Source organism: Myxocyprinus asiaticus, chromosome 35, assembly GCF_019703515.2.
Source record: "Myxocyprinus asiaticus isolate MX2 ecotype Aquarium Trade chromosome 35, UBuf_Myxa_2, whole genome shotgun sequence".
NCBI lineage: Eukaryota > Metazoa > Chordata > Actinopteri > Cypriniformes > Catostomidae > Myxocyprinus > Myxocyprinus asiaticus.
In genome coordinates, this window is record NC_059378.1 from 5,347,008 (window position 1) to 5,370,718 (window position 23,711).

The window sequence follows — 23,711 nt, forward strand, 5'->3', positions numbered from 1 at the left end:
TATAAGCATGGTTTAGGTCTTATTTGTCCGACTGCTACCACTTTGTTTGTGTTAACGAGGAATTTTCAAATCAAGTAGAAGTATGGAGTGCCACAGGGCTCAGTATTAGGTCCTGTGCTGTTCTACTTGTACATGCTTCCCCTGGGGGACATTTTCAGAAACAACAGAATTCGTTTTCACTGTTATTCCAACAATCCTCGGCTTTATATCTCTTCAAGATCTGTTGACATTTTCCCAATTCTCCAAGTTAGCAGAGTGTTTCAATTATATCAAAGACTGGATGACTATAAAAGTCCTTCTACTCAATTCTGACAAAACAGAGGTGTTAATTATTGGACCAACAACCACAAAAAATAAGAAAGAATATAATTTGTCTCTTGATGGATATACTGTTACATCATCTTCTACAGCGAAGAACTTGGGTGTCATGTTTGATAGCAATCTATGCTTTGAAAATCACATCTCCAATATTCGTAGAACAGCATTTTTCAACCTCAGAGATAAAGCTGCTACGACACACACTCTCTGTTTTGACACCAAAAATGACTATAGATATTTTAGATCATGTTATAAAGATTGCACTCACAAAGAGCAATTACAATCTGTTAAGATATTATAGACCTAAGCTCAACTAGGAAAAATTATATTGACTATCTATAGAGATTTTTGACTACAGAGATTTTACTGTTACAGAGATTTTACTCTGTAGTAACTTTTCCAGGCCTTGAACTCACAATTTTAAAAATCCCTGACATTTCCACGTTTTCCATGACCATGAGCACTCAGCGTCGGGTTTTGGACTAGTCTATCATAGTTTTTAATTCAAAATATATATTACAATACTCTGACAAACTAGATCATTCTTATTCAATATATCCACACTGATTACAGCAGTACACTATAATAAACGTTTTATACAAAACAAACAACATTAAGGTAATAAATGTCGCTTTGCTAAGGAGTCCTATATGACACTTGATATTTAGGCTATTTTCTGGTGGCCTAATTGTGTCTTGTCAAACCGGTTCAGAGCTTTCTGCTGTCATGTTGACACTTCTGACCTGAAACCGTGTTATGTTCGAATAAAGCGCTTCAACGTCGTGTCAAGTTAAAAACAGAACTCCAACTGTTAAGAACGCGCCTCGAGACACCCGCATTCGTGGCGCTGCGTCTAGCTTATTCAGGACGTTTCGTTGTGAACGGCCCCTCTGCAAAGTAACCACAGGTTGAAAAGGCGGCGAAAATTGCCTGTGGCACCGCTCCTGGGGGAGGGGACATATGCCGTCATAAACAAACCCTCACGGCAACGCTTGATAATGCAATAGTGTCAAGCCTCCAGCTGTCAATCAAGATAAATGGTCTCTTTAAAACCCCTATCAGTTTCGGCGTTTCGTCATAGTTGGATACTGGCCGCTGTCAGGAGCGAAAGGACGTAGAAGCAGCGCACACTTGCCGCAACAAGAGCTCCTTGGATGAGGAGTTTATGTTCAGGCTTCCGTGGAATATAAAGGTGCGCAAATGCGTTGGATCATGTTAGATGCCTTTTACTGTATTTAGTGTGCGTCAGTGTTGCACAAGAAGGCGAATTGCCTTATCCACTTTTAGTAAAAGTGATCTCTCCGAGCAAGGATTCAATTAGTCCGGCGAACTGAGATAAGCGGATACTGAGACGCAGGCACGTCTTGAGTGAAATGGATCTGAAGGCGCTGGGCTCCGTGGTGCTCTTACCTATTCAGATACTGTACTATGTTGTCAGGGCGACCGTGTGCTGGTTCTTGCCGAGCAAGCGAAGAGATCTGACCGGAGACGTGGTGCTTATCACGGGTGGCGGACGGGGCATCGGCCGTCACCTGGCCAGGGAGTTCGCCAAGCGTGGGGCTAAAAAGGTAAATATGCATAATATTTTGCAGCCTGATATTTTAGCTCACCCCTTTCTATAAATAGTTCCTACAAGACATTTCAGTCAGGTCTCTTGTCACAACACTTTGGATACCAGGTGGTCTCCCTCTCTCCTTCTCTCTGTCTTTCTGCTTCTCTCTCTATCTTTTGTTAATCATAGGTGATACATTCTGGTTTTTAAAGATGCAACACTTTACACACTAACTGGCATTATACAAATATAATTTAGATGCCAGCATGTTCGTATAAAACTAAATTATGTATTATTGGCATAGACAACAATCACAACAGTCTCCTTTCACAGTTTATTTCTCATTTAAAGGAACAGCATTTGTGGCTCAGTGTTGATTTCTACAAAAATTCTTTTGACTTGTTCCTCCTTTTCTTAAAAAAAAAAAAAAAAAAAAAAAGCAAAATCGAGTTTACAGTGAGGCACTTACAATGGAAGTCAATGGGGTCAATTTTTGGAGCATTTAACGGCAGAAACGTGAAGCTTATAATTTTATAAAAGCACATTCACATTCATTCTTCAGGTATAACTCGTTTATTATGTGAGCTTTAAAATTGTTTCAGTTGTCGTTTATTAACACTGAAAAGGTTAGTAAGCGATTTTGCTACACCAAAATCTCCTCTTTTGGCTTGGCTATACTACTTTTACATTTACAGATTGGCCTTATTCACTTCCATTGTAAGTGCCTCACTGTAACCAATATTATTTTTTATTTTATTTATTTTTTTAAGAAAAGGAGGGACAAGTGGAAATAAATTTTTCTGGTAATTAACATTAGGCCACAAATGCCTTCGTTTGAGCTTAACTTGTATCGAACCCGGAATATTCCTTTAATAAACACACATCGACGGCAGGCATGCAGAAGAAGAAGAAGAAAAAAATACCGTGACTACCAAAACAGGTATTGTTACTACTATGCATCTACTTTAAACAGTGTAAGAAATTAAATGAGCACATTGGTGGCTAATACCAAGTCACAACATAGTTATAATAACTATGTAACAACATCATTTCAATAACTAATAACTTTGGTATTTTTTAAAGGAAACTGTTGTTAACATGGTAATTTTTATCAGGGCATACCTTGTCAAACATGGTTTGTTTTGTCTCACACAAAATGTAATTTTCTATGGGCTACTTTTCTCCCTAGAGACATTGCATGCCTTGTTCATAAAACCAATGTTTCAACAGTCCATAGGTCTGATTACTCAATGCATGCTGTAGGTCATGACCCTGCGGTCAACAGACAAATCAAAATTTAAAGCTTCAATCCAAAGTCTAGTTCAACTTGTACAGCAAACTGGGTCAACTAGTGATCAGTTATTTTTGTAGAAAATATCCGTCTTTTAACAAAAGTTATTACTTTTGGAAAATCTTCTGTAGAGAGGCCACTGACCCAAGAAGTTATTGGTGCCAACAACTTTGACCCTGGCTAAGTGCTTAGCAGTAGACCTGCTTTTCTAGTCTGACCTTTCCTATGAATGTTTACTTCATTACAGTCCCTATCTGGAGTATAAAATGGCTTAATTAAATCTCTCACTTTGGCAGTTTTCTTGTGTCTGGACACTCAGATTGTTAAGCACAATCTAATGAATGTCAAGAGCTGGGAAGAAATGCCCCAGCTGCCTCACCCACCCTAGACATTGCATTATAAATAGCCCCAGTGCCCCAACTGTAATAAACAGAGCTTAATAACTTGTGTAACCACAGTGACTGGGCCCTGATGCTAGGTGGTGTTACTTGGATTTACACACATTTTCCTTCAGAGAAGTTTGTGTGTATGGGGCCAAATAAAACCCATTGTAAAAGTTGCAGAGCAAACCTCACACTGCAAAGAACAAGGAGACCTTAGATCCCTGAATACTCACTGATGCAATTCACCTATTACATAATCCCAGGGCAAAGGTCTTTGAAAGAAGCAGCTCTTTTTTAGAGCTTTGCAGCAGTATGTTAAAGGAAGCCACCGTGCTTCTCAACACCCTGTTGTTTGCCATTGTCAAGGTGTGAAGGCTTTGGAAACAGCACTTGCAGTGGCTGTATTCACAGTTACCACATTCTTAAAGAATGTAAAAAGATGTTGAGACATGAATCATAAATGCACTCTCAGAATACAGACTCAACTTGACTAAGTGGGGGTTTCCCTTCACTGTAGTTGTAATTTTAGAGAAAGCAGGCTGTTATTGTGAAGTGCAAGAGGTCAGCACTGTCTGGTAATTCAACACTAAAAATATTTTGCATCAGTTATGTCATCGGTCACTAACCAAGCCCTAAACAGTCCTTTCAAGAGTCACTCCATTATTAAAGAAAAAGAACCCATCAGAAAATTATGTTGCTCAGAGATTGCTCTTTCATAGCTCTGGAGGTCTCAGTTGTGTTTCATTGAAGTATCAACTTTCTCTCAGATGTTTCTCCTAAAATTAGGCTTTTTAGGAGAAATTTATTGACTGTTGACACAGTAACAGGGATGATTCTCACGAAACCTGTCGAGAAAATGTCCTGGTCATATTTAACCACAAATCAATACAAAAACAAAAAAGTATGAAGTTATATTTTGCATAAAGAAAACAAAGCCTACATTTAGGACCATTAAGGTTTGTATTGTGACATTATTTTCTGGACACTTTTGCTAATTTTACCTCCAAATTCTCATTACCGCAAAGCGTCTGAATGTTTCACTTTGACTATTCCCAATGTTTTAATGATGATTCTCATTACCGTAACATTGCCATTTCTTTACTGTGTTACAGTAAAAGATGCTGTTGTACAATGATTTTTAATTGAAACTAAAATGCAGAACCAAGGTAGTACTATGATGCATACATATGTTACATATTTAAATAATTTTATTACATTGCGGTAATGAGAAAATCGTTTTAATCTTATCTTTTTTCGCATTGTGGTGAACTGTGCATAACTTTCATGAAAATAATGTGATGGCGTATGTTTACATTTCCTGAAACCCGGGCATGACTGTTGTGTGCATTTTTCCTGTTCCATTTTGATTTGTAACTAGTAGCACCTAATAAACAGGCATGAAAACAATAAGTTTCTAGAGTAAATAGTTTTCCTAAAAATTGATGGCAACATATGTGGACAGTGAGACTAAGTAAAGTAAGACTACATTTTAAATATTACCAAACTATAGAAAGTCAGATTTCTTAATCAGATGGTTTATTATGTTTCCAGGAGTGTTGGTTACTCATGTTTTTGTGACGTTATAGAAATTACATCAGAAATTAGCATAATTAATTCTGATTCAAAGTAATGGCCAGCATCATCCAATCACTCCCAGCCATGTTCAGATAAAATGATATATTATAAATTCTGAATCTATGTACAATTGTCCCATGTCTGCCAAACATTTTGAGTGGCCCAGTGATCAGTTATTTTTGTAGAAAATATCCCTCTTTTAACAAAAGTTATTACTTTTGGAAAATCTTCTAGAGGCCACTGTCCCAAGAAGTTATTGGTGCCAACAACTTTGACCCTGTGGCTAAGTGCTTAGCAGGAGACCTGCTTTTATAGTCTGACCTTTCCTATGAATGCTTACTTCATTACAGTCCCTATTATAAATGGCTTAATTAAATTTCTCACTTTGGCAGTAGTGTAATTTTCTTGTCAAACATGTTGAGTGGTCCAAACATCATCTGCAGCCTGAAACTGAACTTTTGATAGGAAGTTTGGATTGAATGCACTTAGCTGCATAGAGGGTTGTAGGATGCTCCTTTCCCTTGCTCCCTATTGAGTGAATGACTTCACCTCCAGTGTGCTGTCTGTCTTCACTGGTCTCAGAACAGTTCGAAATGCACATTATTTTTATCCTAACTCCATATAAAGCCTCTGAAAGCAACATTTTAAAGCTTTTGGATGAAGCCATTGATTCTCAATGTGATAATGCACAGTAAATATATGATTTCTAAGGAAACAATGTGCTGAAGTACACATTAGTGTACATTGTGTTTAGCAACGTGGTGTTTCGTGACAAATCGTTTAAAAATGGCATATTGGATGAAACTATAGACTCTAATCTTTTGATTCAAACAGGTTTCAATTAAAAAACTTAATTAGGTTTCTTAACAGATGTAGTTTTGTTGGAGTTTCTCCCAAAGACAAACTCCGCTGTGATCGGCGCCATGTTGTTTGGTCACATGACTCCGTGCGTCGAAAGTTGAACTCTTTACTGACAATTTATGAAATTATGAGTTGCGTATAGCGGAGTCAAAATACAACGTCCATGCATGTGTACGCGGGGTCACACAAGGTTATAATAGGACCAGGATATTTTCTTAACGATTTTCATGAGAATCATCCATAGAGCAATGACATTAATGTGGATAGCCTATCTCAGATAATTTGGTTTTGAAAGAATTTAATAACAAATATTTGAGTTAATATTGACATCTTTTGTTTGCAGACTCTGGTATCTTGGCAAATCTGAGCATAGTTTGGGACATGTTGAAATCACTTCTAAAAGAGGAGACACATGTGAGGTTACTGGGATTTTTTTTTTTAGGAGTCTCCATTTGTTCTCCGTTTAATCTCCTAGCTGTCTAGGAGAAACAACTGACCTGTTAAAGAGATCTAATTTGTGGTTTGTCTTTCCTATGGGAAAAGATAAGAAGAATCCATTGAAATTATTGGAGCCCCATCATATGTGACAATCCATGTGGTCCCATGGTTTGAGGCTGATGGCTTAAGGAAGTGTGAAGGAAGTGAGCCCTATGTAAATTGCTTTCTTTATGTATATGCATTGGGGGGAGGGGGCAGGGGACATACAGCTCCAGCTGAACAGTGCCCTGTGGCTGACCCTTCTGTCTCCACACTAATTAGACAGCGTCAGGCAATTGCCTCCTGAACTCCCTGTGCCCCCTCTCTAATCCTCCATACACATACAGGTCCATTCCATAGGGAGCAAAGTGGATAACTTGGTGAGCAAGTGGGGAGACTACAGGTCAACAGATGTTAGAGCCACCTGAATCATACATTGACTCAAAAATTAAAATTCTGACATAATTTACTCACATTTATGTTGATCCAAACCCCTAGAACTTTTTTCCCCTCTGTGGAACACGAGTATTTTAACGTTTACGTTTAACGTTTACAGATTGGCCTCAGTCACTTCAATTGTAAGTGCCTCACTGTATCCTGGATTTCTCCTTTTGTTTTATTTGTTTGTTTTTTTTTTTTACGAAAAAAAGGAACAAGTCTAAATTAATTTTTGGTGGTAATCAACATTATGCCACAAATGCTGTTGTTTGAGCTTAACTTGTATTGAACCCACAATATTCCTTTAAGGAAGAACAATGTGTCCTCATAGGACAGGATTAAGCATGGTTTGTTTACTCCTCATATTAGCATATTATATGCTAATGTTGTGCTCTCAGTCCCACTAAGGTCTGGAGTGATAAGACTTGCTAATGTGTGCAGATTAAGCTCGTAATGGGATTGTATTGTGGACCACCTAGTGAGCTCTTGTTCTCCAAAAGAAATATCTAGATTGTTGTGAAATCCCATTTTATTTCCAGTAATTACCTCAATGGCCATGCATACAGAGCAGACCCATGCAAAAACACATGGGGCTGGTTTATTAAATGAAAAGTCCATTAGGCCAAAGAGGTGAAATCACCTGTAGATCAGGCCATTGGCAAACAATACTGATAGGCACCACAGAGATTACTGAAGGTTGATTAGGCCAGCAAACAAGACATTGTTGTCTGGAGAGAATACATTTAGCTTCAAAAATAGTTAGAGGCTAATGTTTGAGGACTTTAAACAGTATAGAGTTCCTTTGCATTTGGAAAACCTTGTAATTGACCGTAGTAATGTCTCCACATTTCAGTGTAGGAGTGGTTGAACTGGTTACTTGCAAGAATCACATAACATGCTCAAAGGTTGGAAATTTCCACAGCCACTTTCTCAAAGAGAGAAATAAGTAAATGGACCAATTACACACATAGTAAATAATGTCACAAGTAAATGTGTTCCATTCTTCAACAACAAACAGCCAGCAGTGTGAATAAGGTTACTGCACGCTTCAGTATTTTACACTATGTTTTTTTCTATTACGACAAGACCCAGCAAGTGTGAGTAAATACCTTGAACCAGACGCTGGTGTTTTATTGCCACTTTAAGCATACGTAGCTGACACCACATTCTTTTGGCTCAAATAAAATTGCATGTTAATGGAGGGCAGCTATGTCCCTTAAGTCTGTCTTATGATGGTTTATCCTTCTGTAGCTGGGTTTCCATCCATGTGTTTAATGCAAGTTTTAGGATATTGCAAAAAATATTCTGGGATGCGAAAAAAGTTTCCAAAATGTGCATTAAAAAAACAAATGCTTACTTTTTATTCAGTAAGAAAAGAAGACGTGAAAACATTTACAGAATATATTCCTATTAGAATTTATATAGGAATAACGATGTGAATCAAAACAGTCAAAGCATACATAATTCACTCAGAGGATGTCATCAGTATCATCGCATAGCATCCATAAATGTTGCTCTGGTTATTCTGAAATGCCAAAGCCTGTCAGCAAAGTGATTGGCCACTATTACCTCCCAGAACATTTTGACACGCTTTCGCTCCCAGAAATAATGTTTTGCTGCTGAACGCTAGCAAACATGAAGTTCGTTAGAACGTTTTGCATGGACTCTCTAAACTGCAAGCAATTTATTAAATTTATTGTAAGAGCCACAGTGGCTTCAGCTTCCATTTTCATTTCTATTTCACAACAATTTTCCCAGAAGTGACAATTTTGTTCTCTTCAACACACGGGATGGAAACACTGCTTTATTTGCAAATTTGTTGCATAAATGAAATTCGTACCTTCAAATAGAAAGATTTTCGCACAAAAGATTGTATCATTATAAAATATAACAACATTAGCTCTCCACTAGTCTTTATCAGGCTAAACCAGACCTTCACAGCTACACACACACATGCACAAACACAACATTATTAGGCTGCTGAAGCAGATAATGGCTGGTCCCATATGCCCAGCAGGCTGTGAAATCTCTACAAGAATGTGTCTGTGAGACGTGTTGAGGCAGCATCCCTGATTTCATTACCTTTCCTTGACCCCTCAGACTGACAAATCTAATTGACCAATCACTGCCCCCATGTTCCCTGTCCCAGCCAATCCATTCACACAGTCATCTCTCATAATCTCTCTCCAAACGATTTACGGCAAATGAAAAATGGTCCCACTGTTCTATCAGTGAAAGGGAATCTACTGTTCCTACCATACCTTAACTACTACATTTCATATATTGGTGTGGTATATATTTCCTTCTAAAGTTTGGAAAATCTTAAACCATGAGTTTTGTGGTAAAACTAACATAGTTCAAGATTAAAATGGAATTCATAAAATGGATTGTTCTGACACTTAATTCTGATTGGACATTGTAAAATGCAGATTAATGCACACCTGTAACTGTATATTCCATATTAGGCCAGAAAAATACTTTACACAAGTAACAAACCTCAGTACTCAAGGGGACGAGAGAGATACCCTCAAATGTTTGAGCCATTACACTGGATTTGTTATTTTTCAGGTAAGTGGCTACCAGTATATTGACTTCAACTTACTTGCTCAGCAATATTCTCTTCAAACCATTGCATGCCATGACAGTAGTTGACTTGAAAGAGAAAACTCATCATAGAAGTGGACAGTTCACACTAATGTATGCAGAATTGAAAATGCAACCTGGTCTGACACATTTTGGAATGCAATTATGCACAATATCGAGCTTGCGTTGCTAGAACCATCTGCGTTCACGTACTCGCGTAGAGTATGTTTCAGCCTTTCATGCGCCAAATTGCAGCTTAGCTCGCCAACCATAAAACAGCCTAAAGTTAGGGTAATAAAGTATATTACTTGGTGGATGAATTGTTTATTCTGATTAGTATGATTAATAAATGTACCTATTTCTTGAACATTGATGTGTTTTATCATATTGCTATTGACGCTTTGCGTCATGCACAACAACACCCCTCACCTGTGGTAAAATGGTTCTAAGCACAGCTTTCTTTGAAATGCCATATTCTTCCTATTCCTCAGAGAGAGTTTCAAGCAAATGTGTTTTTAATTCGAAAAGGACATTTTGAAATTCAGATAGCTTCTGACTCATTTTTTCTGTGTCAAAACTTTGGCATGAAATGTAGGCCACATAGCCTTGTGTTTACTAGTTAGTAACCCATATTCAAGACCTTAAAGGGATAGTTCACCCAAAAATGAAAATTCTTTCATCATTTACTCACTCATGTTGTTCCAGCACGAATAAAGATGTTAGGCAGAATGATGGTTTGGGCTTGAGGCTCATATGGAACAACAGGAGAATTTTCTGAGAATTAATTCATCACTAAATACGCATTTAGCAGTGGCATATTATGCTTTTGCTTTCAGAAAGATTACAATGAATGATTTCTTTGTCAATATGACAACTTACATCATTACAGTGTCTCTTTTTTGTGTTGTTCTTTGTAAGCCTGTGCATTTCCTGTGAGTTTTCTACCCTTGACCTTTGGTCCCTTTCTTCTGTCAGCTAATCCTGTGGGGTCGAACGGAAAAATGTCTTCAGGAGGCATGCGAGGAGATCGCCATCTTGGGGACGGAGTGCCATTACTTTGTTTGTGATGTGGCAAACAGGGAAGAAGTTTACAAGCAAGCCAAAGTTGTCAGAGAGAAGGTATGTCCTATAGAATCATACCATGTAACAATATGATGCTTTATTAACATTTTCCAAACAAAGCCTTCCACAGTATAAAGATAGAAATGCACTAAAATAGCATCAACTCAAGTAACATTAAAAGTCTAATTGGGAGTTTGACTAATTGAAAGATCTAATCTCACCATAGGTTGCATTTTCATTGCAAATGGGCATTAAATCTCTTAAACTCTCTTCCTCCACAATATTAATCAGCTGGTAGACTGTGGCTATCCACCTTGCTACAGCTATCGTGAAGCTGCGTTCATGATTCGCGTTAGGGCGTCAGCGCCGCTTTTAACTCCACATGATGTCTCATTCTGCGTTTTTGTGATAGTTAAGACTTGACCTGCTTCTGTGGTATATAAAATGCACCTTACATAGACTGAAAAATACTTGATTCCTATCACAAGTCCCATTTGGGCTTGGTTTGTTCATCAAATAGCGTTTCTCCATCATTTTATCACTGAGACAGAAGTGCTGTTGTGTGTGTGTTGTGAAGTGTGCGTCAATGTAATGACTCCAGGCAGAAACATTAAAAAGGTTCCGCCCTTCCAAGTGTTTATGCTGGTTTATGCTGTATTAAAGGTAAAATGTTAATTGCGTTAACTCCTTAAATTAATCGCATGTGTTAACGCGTTAATTCTGACAGCTCTACTTTAAAGTCAACCTGAAATATAAATTGACCCTGTTGACTTTCATTAACACATTCCTGGTCTTAATATGCATGATTAATCAGTGCATTTTATTTCAAATTTTAAAAACGTTGGTCTTCGTAATATTTTATCCAAATGTATTAACTTGGTCTGCCTCTGAAGCAAGTTTTAATTTCAGCTGACATCACAAATCCTTCTTTGTTAACTTCTCCCCTCCAGCCTCCAGGCTGCATTCTTGTATCGAACACCCACTTTTCACAATCCAATCAATTTCCATTAAATAGCCTGTTTCACTCAGAAATATGTCAGATTGTGGAAATAAAAGTTGCGAATGTCATTTCACGTTGACTTTAAAGGCTAGGGAATATATAGAGGTTACACTTTACAGATTACAGGCATATATGCATAGAGATTACACCTCACTTGAAATATCTAGGTTAGAAAAGCCCCAGCAGAATGGTAGTATTATATGAACTAACTAGTCCTGAAAGACAATGAATAAACTCTTGTGGAAAGAATATCTCATTGCTGGTCTTTTTTTTCTCATGGTAGGTTGGAGATGTTACCATTCTAGTGAATAATGCTGCAGTGGTGCATGGGAAGAGTTTGCTTGACAGTGATGATGACGCGCTTCTGAAGACACAACATATCAATACAATGGGACAGTTTTGGGTAAGTACATAGTGTGGTTGGGCAGGGTCAGATTGAAATCTTGCGTTGACATTTTTTAACCTTGCAACCACAGTCTAAAATTACATTTTGCCAAACCTGTTAATAATGGGTCAAATGAGAAAATGTACTGGCTGTGAAATTGTATTTTTATTATTTGCATTAAAAAAATTGTCCCTAATTCTATATGTAATTTTCTGAATTCAAAGTTCTTTAATAACCATTTTGTCCACAGACAACAAAAGCCTTCCTGCCTCGCATGTTGGAACTCCAAAATGGCCATGTTGTGTGTGTCAACTCCATCCTGTCTCTGTCGCCCATCCCTGGTGCAATAGACTACTGCACCTCTAAAGCATCCTCACTGGCCTTCATGGAGAGCCTCACTCTGGGACTTCTGGACTGCCCTGGGGTGGCCTGTACTACTGTCCTCCCATTCCACACCAACACTGAAATGTTTCAGGGCATGAGAGTCAGGTGAGTTGATGTGTTTTGTTGAAGAAACCAATGAAAAAACTACTTTTTCAGAGCATTATTTTGCCTTAAAGTCAACATGAAATCAAAATTTCGAGCCTGTTTAGATTCTTTCGTTCATGTCTTATTGTGAATGATTCAGTGGTGCAACCTTAATCAAAATCTAATAACTTTCTCCGCCTCTGAAATGACTTTCCTTCTCGGCTGATATCACCAAGCTCTCTTATTTTTTATCTCTTCCCTTCTTCCCACTTTCATAAAGACACAACTCACAATCAAATCCTGATTAATAAAATCAAATCCTAACCAGCATTTTTTCTCGCTGAATATCACGTTTCAAATGGAAACATTTTACATTACAGTAAAATGGGTTGTAAACACTGTTTCATGTTGACTGTGTTTGTTGTAATAGTCTGCCCTAAGAAAAAAATATTGTGCCCGTACCATGGTACAGTACAGTATTGGTAATGAAATATGGTATTGGTAATAACATAGTACTGAATGATTACCATATTCAAATACCTTGCTATTAACATGGTACTCGGAGGTACTTCAAAATATGCCCATAACAACATGGTATACCATGGTACATGTCCAAACAACATGGTAATACCCTGGCACATTAACAGAAACATGGTATTACCATGGGACATGTCCCAAAATATGGTATTACCATGGTACATGTAAAAAAAAACAAAAAAAAAACAAACATGGTATTACCATGGTACATGTAAAAAAAACATGGTAATAACATGTTACATGTAAAAAAAAAATGTAATACCCTGGCACATTAACAAAAACATGGTATAACCATGGTACATGTCCAAAATAAATGGTATTACCATGGTACATGGTAATAACATGGTACATGTAAAATAAACATGATATAATCATGGTACATGTCCAAAAAACATGGTATTACCATGGTACATGTCCACAAAACATGGTAATAATATGGTACATGTAAAAATACAACTATATAACCATGGTACATGTCCAAAATAAATGGTATTACCATGATACATGGTAATAACATGGTACATGTAAAAACAACATGATATAATCATGGTACATGTCCAAAAAACATGGTGTTACTATGGTACATGTCCACAAAACATGGTATTGCCATAGTACATGTAAAAAAAACAAAAAAAAACATGATATAACCATGGTACATGTCAAAAATAAATGGTATTACCATGGTACATGTCCAAAATAAATGGTATTACCATGGTACACGTCCCAAAACATATTACCATGGTCCGTGTAAAAAAACATGGGATTGCCATGGTATATGTCCAATAAACATGGTAATACCATGGTACATGTCCAAAAACCATTGTATTACCATGGTGCATGTCCAAAAAAACATGCTAATACCACGGTGCATGTCAAAAAGGAAACAAAAACATGGTAATACCATGGTACATGTCTCAAAAAGCAAGGTATCACCATGGTGCATGTCCAAAATGGTATCAATTTAGTGCATGTCCAAAAATGTTTTATTACCATTGTACATGTCCTAAAAAACGTGATACTGATAATACCATGGTAACATCTAAAAAGCATGGTATTACCATGGTACGTGTGCAAAACAGAAATATGTAATTACTATGGTACATGTCCAAAAACATGGTATTACCATGGTGCATGTTTAACATCATTGTAATACCATGGTACATGGTAAAAACAAACAACAACTTTTTTGTAAGTTTGACAACCAACCACAATAACAACAGATTGCTTAGTAAAAACAGTTGTATTTAACTGTACTAATGCCTGGGTTTTTGCTCTGCAGGTTTCCCCAACTCTTTCCTCCTCTAAAGCCGGAGGTTGTAGCCCAGAGAACAGTGGATGCTGTCAGAACCAATACAGCCTTTGTTTACCTACCATGGACCATGCATGCGCTCGTTATTCTCAAAAGGTACAGTCTGATTCCATCAACAACATACAGTTTTGTATTGCATTTCAGCAAATGTGTTTTAGAATGCCTCATTCATTCCATATATCGCTTTTCTTTTACCCATGGAACAGTGTCCTACCACAAAGTGCCCTAGAAGAAATCCATAAGTTCTCAGGAAGCTACACCTGCATGAATACTTTCAAGGGACGGACATGAGAGGCCTCGAGACTGCACAAGGAGTTCCAAGTGTTACATAATTTCAAACAAACTGTTTTAAAGTTGAACAACAACAATGGAATTCTGGTGGAAATGATGTAGCTCTTCGGGTTTTCCAGAGGCAATTTGTCAAGGAAAGACAAGACAAAGGGACACACTCTGGTGCCTCATATTCAGGACCACTTACAGGTCACCTTTGACCTCTGTTTTGTGTTGTTGAACCAACACGGATTGGGCAAAACAAAGCCTCAATCAACTACTGTACTGTATGTGTACTTTAATGTTTTAAAAGATAACTCTTTTAACTACTGTCACTGTAAATTTAGAATCTGAATAAACAGCCGTTTCAAAGAAAAAAGCCTTCTATTGGTATGTTTTAAAAATCAGATCAGGTTTTTGGAGGGATCAGTGCTACTTTTGCAAACGGTATTTCAAGCAGTAATTAATCAAATGATGGAAAAGAGTGGTATAACTAGGAATATATCTAGATGTGTGGTGAAGTCAAGCAGTGTCCCTTTAGAGGGCTGCATGTGGGGAAAAAACTTAAATACGTTATAGGTGTTTATGCCATTTCTCTTGTTCTGCTCTCTTTAGAGAATATACAACAAAGTGAGTTTGGTTTATTTTCAAAGCAGGGCTCAAGTTACTGCAAAAGCTCTTTTACTCTGTGTTGAAGGTTTGGCTTTAACAGCAATTTCAGAAGTTTGTACTTTGTTCTGAGAACAAAGTTACAGGGAGAGCAGGGAAAATCACAGTTATTCCTTGTGGAGTTTTTTTATGGCAAGCTGGAAATCTTTAACCACAAATCTATCCCACTAATGCTGTTCCATTATGTACAAAATACACATGTGCCTTGCAAAAATAGCTTTAAGTAAAAGTATAGTGCTGTGCTCTTAAAGGAAAATTCTGGGTTCAACACAAGTTAAGCTCAATCGGCAGCATTTGTGGCATAATGTTGTTTATCACAAAAATTAATTTCCACTTGTCTCTCCTTTTCTTGTATAGCCACAAGACGTGGCAACATTCAGACATTTTACCCTCTCCAACTTGTTCCACCGGCTTCTTTTGCAGTGATTTCACACAGTGGCTTAAGCCCCGTCTGGCAGTCTGAAGAAGTTGTACTCGGAACCGTCATATCCTGCCGGAGATAGGAGGCAGGAGCGAGGAGCCTACCCCCATGCAGGATGGGACTCAACTTGTGGTGGTGGGATGGTGGAGGTTGCTGTGTTAGCACACTGAAACAGCAATGTGATAGATTTGATTAGACAGACTTACAAAAACATTGGCTTACATGTGATTGGCTAGGAGTTACCTAGCTAATGGTGCGATGATGTACAGCTGCTAGTCTTCCCGCTAGAACTACGCTGCGCTTACATATATAAACATAACAATAAAAATAATGTTAATAATAATTGAAAAAATAAACCATAACCTCTAGAAAGTTTAACACAAATATTAAAAATGTTTGTTTCAACAAACCGCTTCAACAGCGATTGAAGGGACATTATTTGATGTTCTGTACTTTCAAAATTTGGACATGAACTTTATTACCACCTGCTGGTGAAATCTCCAAACTGCAAATGCAGGAACTGAATTTGGACTTTGCGCTGAGTTAACAGGTGGTATTGAAACGTTTTAGCGCAACGACCAAATTCTTTGTAAAATAGTGAATTGCACTTTGCGCCACTTCATTTACATACTATACACCCAAAGTTTGCGTGCCTACCACCACAGTAGTGCGAACACTCCCACCCACGGCCAGTTGCACTTTGCGCTGGCACGATAATTGGATAAGACGTTGCGCACCGTCATAGCGCGTGGTGCTACTCTTTGCGCACTGATGAAAATAGAGCCCTATGTGTAAACAGGCCCAAAGGGACAAACGACGCATACAGCTGACTATTCATATTCGCTTACAAAGCTAGCTTGAATACATAAGGCCATGTTTGCAATACATCATCAGTGATCAGACTTTGATCACAGTGACTATGAGCAAAACAAACCAAAAGACAATGACCTTTTCATCCCAGTAAGATTTATAATTCCCAAACACAGACAAGACATTCTTTACAAAACACATTGCTTACTATTAATTACCCTTCATATGTGCCTCTCCCACAGAGTGCCCTCATAAACCACCACAGTCAGAGTGAGAATACTGATGATTAAATACAGAGCTGTTGTACATGGTTCATGATGTCTCTGATCAACTCAATCCCTGTGAAATCATGAGTGGGAATCTTAATGTGGCAGGTCTGTGGTTATGACAGCAGTACTTTATTCTGCTGAATCTGTTTTCCATATTCGTCTATAATCCCATGGATTCTTTGATTCTGTATTTCCTGGCTCACAGATCAAGAAAGCTTATGAAGAAATTCAAAAAGCCACAGTAATCCTAAAAATGCACTCTAAAAGGGCAATGTCATGGTTGATGGAATAAGATAAAACAACATAAATAATCTAGACATACATCTGAAAACTACAAGCTTTAAACATTTGTTACATGCAATTTGATAGATTTGTAAGTAGGACAGAGCTCCCTGTATGACTAGTTGACTAATCAGTCTTAAGGAAGACCTGTATAATTACCCTGGTTTCATGTTCATATGACATTGATTGGATACTTTTATAGGGGGCAGTTACATAAAATGCGTTCAAAAACAGCTGGATAGAGCTCAGCAGAATGAAACACAATTTTGTCATCTCAGACATTTGTGGCTTAATATTGATTACCACAAAATTTTATTTCAGCCTATCCCTTTAAATGTTAATTTATCAAAATACTATTGCTCATGATAGTTCATAATACTAGTATCAGAATATGTTGAAATTAACATTAACCAAAATTAATAGAAATGCTGTGAAAGTATTGTTTGTTGTAAGTCATGGTAACTAAAATAGTTAACTGAAGTCAACGAATACAGTCGTATTGTAATGTTAATGTATTACAATATTAAATTTACACGGGCGGCCAAAAGTTTGGAATAATGTATTGTGCAGTTTCGGAAGGAAATTGGTACTTTAATTCACCAAAGTGGCATTCAACTGATCAAAAAGTATAGTCAGGACATTACTGATGTAAAAAACAGCACCATCACTATTTGAAAAAAGTCATTTTTGATCAAATCTAGACAGGCCCCATTTCCAGCAGCCATCACTCCAACACTTTATCCTTGAGTAATCATGCAAAATTGCTAATTTGGTACTGGAAAATCACTTGTCATTATATCAAACACTGCTGAAAGCTATTTGGTTCGTTAAATGAAGCTTAACATTGTCTTTGTGTTTGTTTTTGAGTTGCCACGGTATGCAATAAACTGCCATGTCTTAAGGTCAATATTAGGTCAAAAATGGCAAAAAAGAAACAGCTTTCTCTAGAAACTCGTCAGTCAATCATTGTTTTGAGGAATGAAGGATATACAATGCTTGAAATTGCCAAAACAAAACTGAAGATTTCATTCAAAGGTTTACACTACAGTCTTCAAAGACAAAGGACAACTGGCTCTAATAAGGACAGAAAGAGATGTGGAAGGCCAGATGTACAACTAAACAAGAGGATAAGTACATCAGAGTCTCTAGTTTGAGAAATAGATGCCTCACATGTCCTCAGCTGACAGCTTCATTGAATTCTACCCGCTCAACACCAGTTTCATGTACAACAGTAAAGAGAAGACTCAGGGGTGCAGGCCTTATGGGAAGAATTGCAAAGAAAAAGCCACTTTTGAAACAGAAAAACAAAAAGAAAAGGTTAGAGTGGGCAAAGAAACACAGACATTGGACAACAGATAATTGGAAAAGAGTGTTATGGATCTTAACCCCATTGAGCTTTTGTGGGATCAGCTAGACTGTAAGGTGCGTGAGAAGTGCCTGATAAGACAGCCACATCTATGACAAGTGCTACAGAAAGTGTGGGGTGAAATGTCACCTGAGTATCTGGCCAAACTGACAGCTAGAATGCCAAGGATCTGCAAAGCTGTCATTGCTGCACGTGGAGGATTTTTTGATGAGAACTCTTTGAAGTAGTTTAAGAAGTTCTGAACATTCTTTTCAAAATTGTAATAGTAATGTTTCTCATTATTAATGTCCTGACTATACACTGTGATCAGTTGAATGCCACTTTGGTGAATAAAAGTACCAATTTCTTTCCATAAGAGCAAAATCTGTACATCATTCAAAACTTTTGGCTGCCAGTGTACATAAAATAGACTAACTGACTATTCTACCATTGTATATCATTGTATACATACAATTCCTATTTCAAACTGTCTTGAAACTTCCAGCTAAAAAATCAAGTATAATTCAGTTATTTCAGTAATTATGGAATTCAGTATGAATTTTGCTCACTAACACAAACATTCTTGATGCCTGGAAGTGAATAAAATTCTTACAGTGTCATTGTAAATTAATTTAGGCATAATCCTGTAGCATTGCTTCACTTTGATTAGCACTGTTGCTAGTTTGGCACACAGTTCATCCATCATTCAGCAGCTCATCTGACAAAATGAGACTCTGCTGACCCCCAGCAGGGGCCTGGACTCCATGCCTCAGTTGCCCTGTTGCTGAGAATTATGGCCAACTGAGGCAAGAGGTTAAAAGACATGAATAGTGAGAGTGCTAACAGCAAGTGACAGACCCTCAAGTCCTTCTGCCACTATAAGAAGGCAGTTACAGTAGATCTGGGGAATTTGGAGGCCAGGGCAACACCTTGAACTCTTCATCATTTTCCTCAAACCATTCCTGAACAATGTGTGCAGTGTGCATTATTCTGCTGAAAGAAGACACTGCCATCAGGGAATACCATTGCCATGAAGGGGTGTACCTGGTCTGCAACAATGTTTAGAAAGGTGGCATGTGTCAAATTGACATTCACATGAATGGCAAGACCCAGGATTTCCCAGCAGAACATTGCCCAGAGCATCACACTCCCTCCACTGGCTTGTCGTCTTCCCACAGTGCATCCTGATGCCATAACTTTCCCAGGTAAACAGCGCACACGTACACGCCGATCCACGTAATGTAAAAGAAAATTAGACTCAGCGGACCAGTCGACCTCCTTCCACTGTTCCAAGGTCCAGTTCCGACGCTCGCATGCCCATTGTAGGTGCTTTCGACAGTGGACAGGGGTCATCATGGGCACTCTGACAGGTCAGCAGCTACGCAGCCCCATACGTAGCAGGGTGTGATGCAGTGTGTGTTGTGACACATTCCTCCCGTAACCATCATTCAAATTTTCTGTGACTCGTGCCACAGTACACCTTCTGTCGGTTCGGACCAGACGGGATAGCCTTCGTTGCTCTCGCGCATCAATGAGCCTTGGGCACCCAACACCCTGTCGCCGGTTTGTGGTTCGTCCCTCCACGGACCACTGTTGGTAGGTACTCACCACTGCTAACCGGGAGCACCCCACAAGACTTGCCATTTCATTTCACTTGCTCTGACCCAGTCGTCTGGCCATAACAATTTGGCCCTTGTTAAAGTCACTCAGGTCTTTAGTCCTGCCCATTTCTACTTCATTCAACACGTTGACTACGAGAACTGGTTGTTCTCTTACCATCTAATCTACCCAGACCTTGACATGTGGCCTTGAAAAGATTAACATTATTCACTTCACCGTCATAATGTTTTGACTCATCGTGTATTGTTATATGGACTACAAATGGTTATATTTATGATGCTATCTTAAAAATAGTCATATATTTTGAAAGATCTTTATTGCTTTTGTGCATCAAATAATGTTCTGATTCAGAACAGCATTTTGTGGCACAAAACTATAAAGATCTCAGTTAGCAATGTTAAATTGAACATAATGTATACATTTATATTAAACACAATTAAATATCCCGGTTTCAATACAAGTTAAGCTCAATTGTCCACATTTATGGCATAATTTTGATTACCACAAAAACAAATATGTCAACTTGTTTTTCCTTTTCTTTAAAAAAAGCACAAATCTGGGTTACAGTGAGGCACATACAGTGAAAGTGAATCGGGCCAATTCGTTAACGTTAAAATACTCAAAAGTATAGCCACAAGACGTAAACAAAATGAGTCTTAACATGGCTTTAGTGTGATAAAATCGCTTGCTAACCTTTTCTGTGTAAAGTTGTATCCAGTTTTAAACTTTGTTGATATGACAACGTAACGCCATAAACCCTTAAACCACCATAAAAATTATGATTAAAACAACTCTACAGCTCAAATAATGCACACGTTTTAACAGAAGAATTAAGGTAAAATATATCTTTTTTTATATAACCTGAATTGAAAACATAGTAAACAGCAATGAATTAAACATTTTGCTTCAAAAGAGAAGACTTGTGCGCAGAAGAGAATCATTTATCTGAACTCATTCATTTATATGAACCACTCGAACGATCTGATTCACTCAACTGAACTGGGCTTCTCAACACTACATATAAATCATTTATTTTAACAGTTGTATTTTAATGAATAGTCTGAATGAACTGATTTACTCAAATGATTTATACTTCCCAGCCCTACATATGGCTGGATGGATAGTTGAGTGTGTCTGATACACCACCAATTGTTGGAAAAAATAGGGCATTAGTGGAAAAGCTACACTATTGTGAGCTACTGTCACACTTATGAAAAATGTAGGTTAGTTAAAGGGATAGTTCACCCAGAAATTTAAATTCTCTTGTCATTTACTCATCCTCATGCCATCCCAGATGTTTATGACTTTCTTTCTTACAAAGATTTTAAGAATATTTTAGCTCTGTAGGTCCTCACAATGCAAGTGAATGGTGGTCAGAACTTTGAAGGTGCAAAAAACATATAAAGGCAATATAAAAAAGTAATTAATATGATTCTAGTGGTTTAATCCATGTCTTCAGAAGCGATTTGATAGGTGTGGGTGAGAAACAGATCAATATTTAAATATTTTTTTACAATCAATCTCCATTTTCACTTTTACATTCTTCTTCTTTTGTTTTTGGCCATTCACATTCTTTGTGCATATCGCTACCTACTGGGCAGGGAGGAGAATCTATAGTGAAAAAGGACTTAAATATCGATCTGTGTCTCATCAACACCTACCATATTACTTCTGAAGACATGGATTTAAACACTGGAGTCATATGGATTACGTTTATGCTGCCTTTATGTGCTTTTCGGACCTTCAGATTTTGGTTCACATTCACTTGCTTTATGAGGACCTATAGGGCTGATTTCTAAAAATCTTCATTTGTGTTCAGCAGAAGAAAGAAAGTCAAACACATCTGGGATCCCATGAAGGTGAGTAAATGATGAGAGAATTTCCATTTTTGGGTAAACCATTCCTTTAAGTTAGTAGTGCCACTACTTTTAGTTAGTAACACTGCAGAAAAGATGCTTCACCTGGTCATATCAGTGCACACAATGTTATGCTAATGCTTCCTCTATAGAGGAAGTGTACAGAGGAGCAGTATTCTTATCTGTACAGCATCTTTCCTGTGAACTGTGGCGAACTATTATATCTTTATTCATTAGCATCGATTTCTAGAACATCGTTATCATTGTGATAGATCAAAGCAGGAACAATAACAGAACCACGAACATCACAGCGAGGCGAGAAATTACATAAGGGCTGTGCAGCTGTGCCAGATCACCTCGCCTTGATGCTTGTGCTGTTTGCTACACTTAATCTTTCATCTGCGTTTACAATGGATACAAAAACGAAGACTTCTTAACACTGACCTCTGCTGCATGTGCACACTTTTTAGATGGATGTCTTTGAATGGTGCAGGATATTGTGTGTTTGGGAAATTAATTGTGGGTCATTGGTTGATCCATTACACTGTTTTATGGGTCTCTGTGTTATTATACTCATAAGTATAGTTGGCCAACAGAGGAAGAACGAAAGCTTGGGGAAAATGCAAAAAGACAGAGGGAGTGGGGTGCATGGGTTAAACACAGTTTATGGTTTGCCGATGTAGTCTGGGGTCTTTAGGAAGGCCACCAGGCAGCAAATTAGGAGCCTCCACTAAAAGTGCCATTCCCAGATGGATCGCTTCAGACACATTATTTACGACCTGGGCCAATTCCTTGTCAGTTAACTGTGCTGTTCTCAGGCGCTGTACTAGAAGAACCAGCCCCCTTACTGCCAAAGTCCGGAGTTAATCAAGCTAGGACCATTAGTGGGTCACGAAAAGGATACAAGCTCTTCATAACGCCCCAAGCTAATGGGGGAACAGCTTAAAGAGCTTATGCACACTTTAAACACGCTGCTAAAGTCATGACTAAGTGAGAGACCAGATGTGTTTGAATGCCTTTGGCCATTAATAAACACCAACTCTGAGGTCCACCAGAGGAGACAAAGAGAGTTACCTTTCTGTGACCTGTTGCACTGTGTTTGCTCCCGTTGGATTTATGGACCTGTTTGATGTCAATGTGAGGACACATAGGGAACTAAATCAAAAACATGACAGAGTTCTCACTCACGGCTGTACTCTCTAGATCAATAAATCTGTCGGATCAGACATCATTGATCCTTTGGGGAGGACTTCTTCAACAATGATCATTTTGAATCCGAGCCCTGCATATCCATAACTGGCTTGACATACAAGGATGTGTGGCAGTGCAGGCCACAACAGAGTATTGGGCTTGAAAAAGAGAATATAGATGCTGCAGCAGAGGCTATCTATCAAAAATAGATGCATTTCTATGCCCAGAACTGGAGAGGAATGTCTGTCACCTCTTCTCCATTCTGAACCTGTGTGTGTGTGTGTGTGTGTGACAGACCTCCGCCTGAAGAAAGTAGGTGTAACATTCTCAGCCAAAAACAAGTCGTTTTAACCAGCAAAATAATCAGAATGATTTTGGACCGGTGCCAGTTCATAGCAGACACAACTCACGGCCGTGATGCCAAGTATAGAAACCAAGTGACCGACAGAACGTCCCGTCACTTGTCACAGCTGCTTAGAACAAAAACTCTGATTAACATGGAAAATATAACTTTTATTGGAGACGTCAATGGTTAGGATACAGTGTGACTTTACCTTCAGCCCCATCTCTCTGTTTGATTGAGGACTCCGGTTCAAACAAATAAGGCTGGTCATAGTAATGCATCTATTTTTTGACTACAAACTCTTCTGACATGTTTTGTAAGTTCTATTCTCTGGTGGTCCTGTTGAAGTGAAACAAAAAGAGTTTTCGCTTGAACGCCCCACTTCGCAAGTGACTG

The 23,711-nt window shown here is 38.2% G+C and overlaps 1 protein-coding gene across 1 annotated transcript; it reads left to right on the forward strand.

The window, feature by feature from the left end:
* Positions 1–1,315: 1,315 nt before the first annotated feature.
* dhrs3b (dehydrogenase/reductase (SDR family) member 3b) lies at positions 1,316–14,876 on the forward strand. Its single transcript, XM_051672886.1, has 6 exons — positions 1,316–1,886; positions 10,454–10,597; positions 11,824–11,943; positions 12,176–12,414; positions 14,210–14,335; positions 14,446–14,876. Exons 1-6 carry the CDS (start codon positions 1,692–1,694, stop codon positions 14,528–14,530), a joined length of 909 nt encoding a protein of 302 aa, XP_051528846.1. The 5' UTR covers positions 1,316–1,691; the 3' UTR covers positions 14,531–14,876.
* Positions 14,877–23,711: the final 8,835 nt, after the last annotated feature.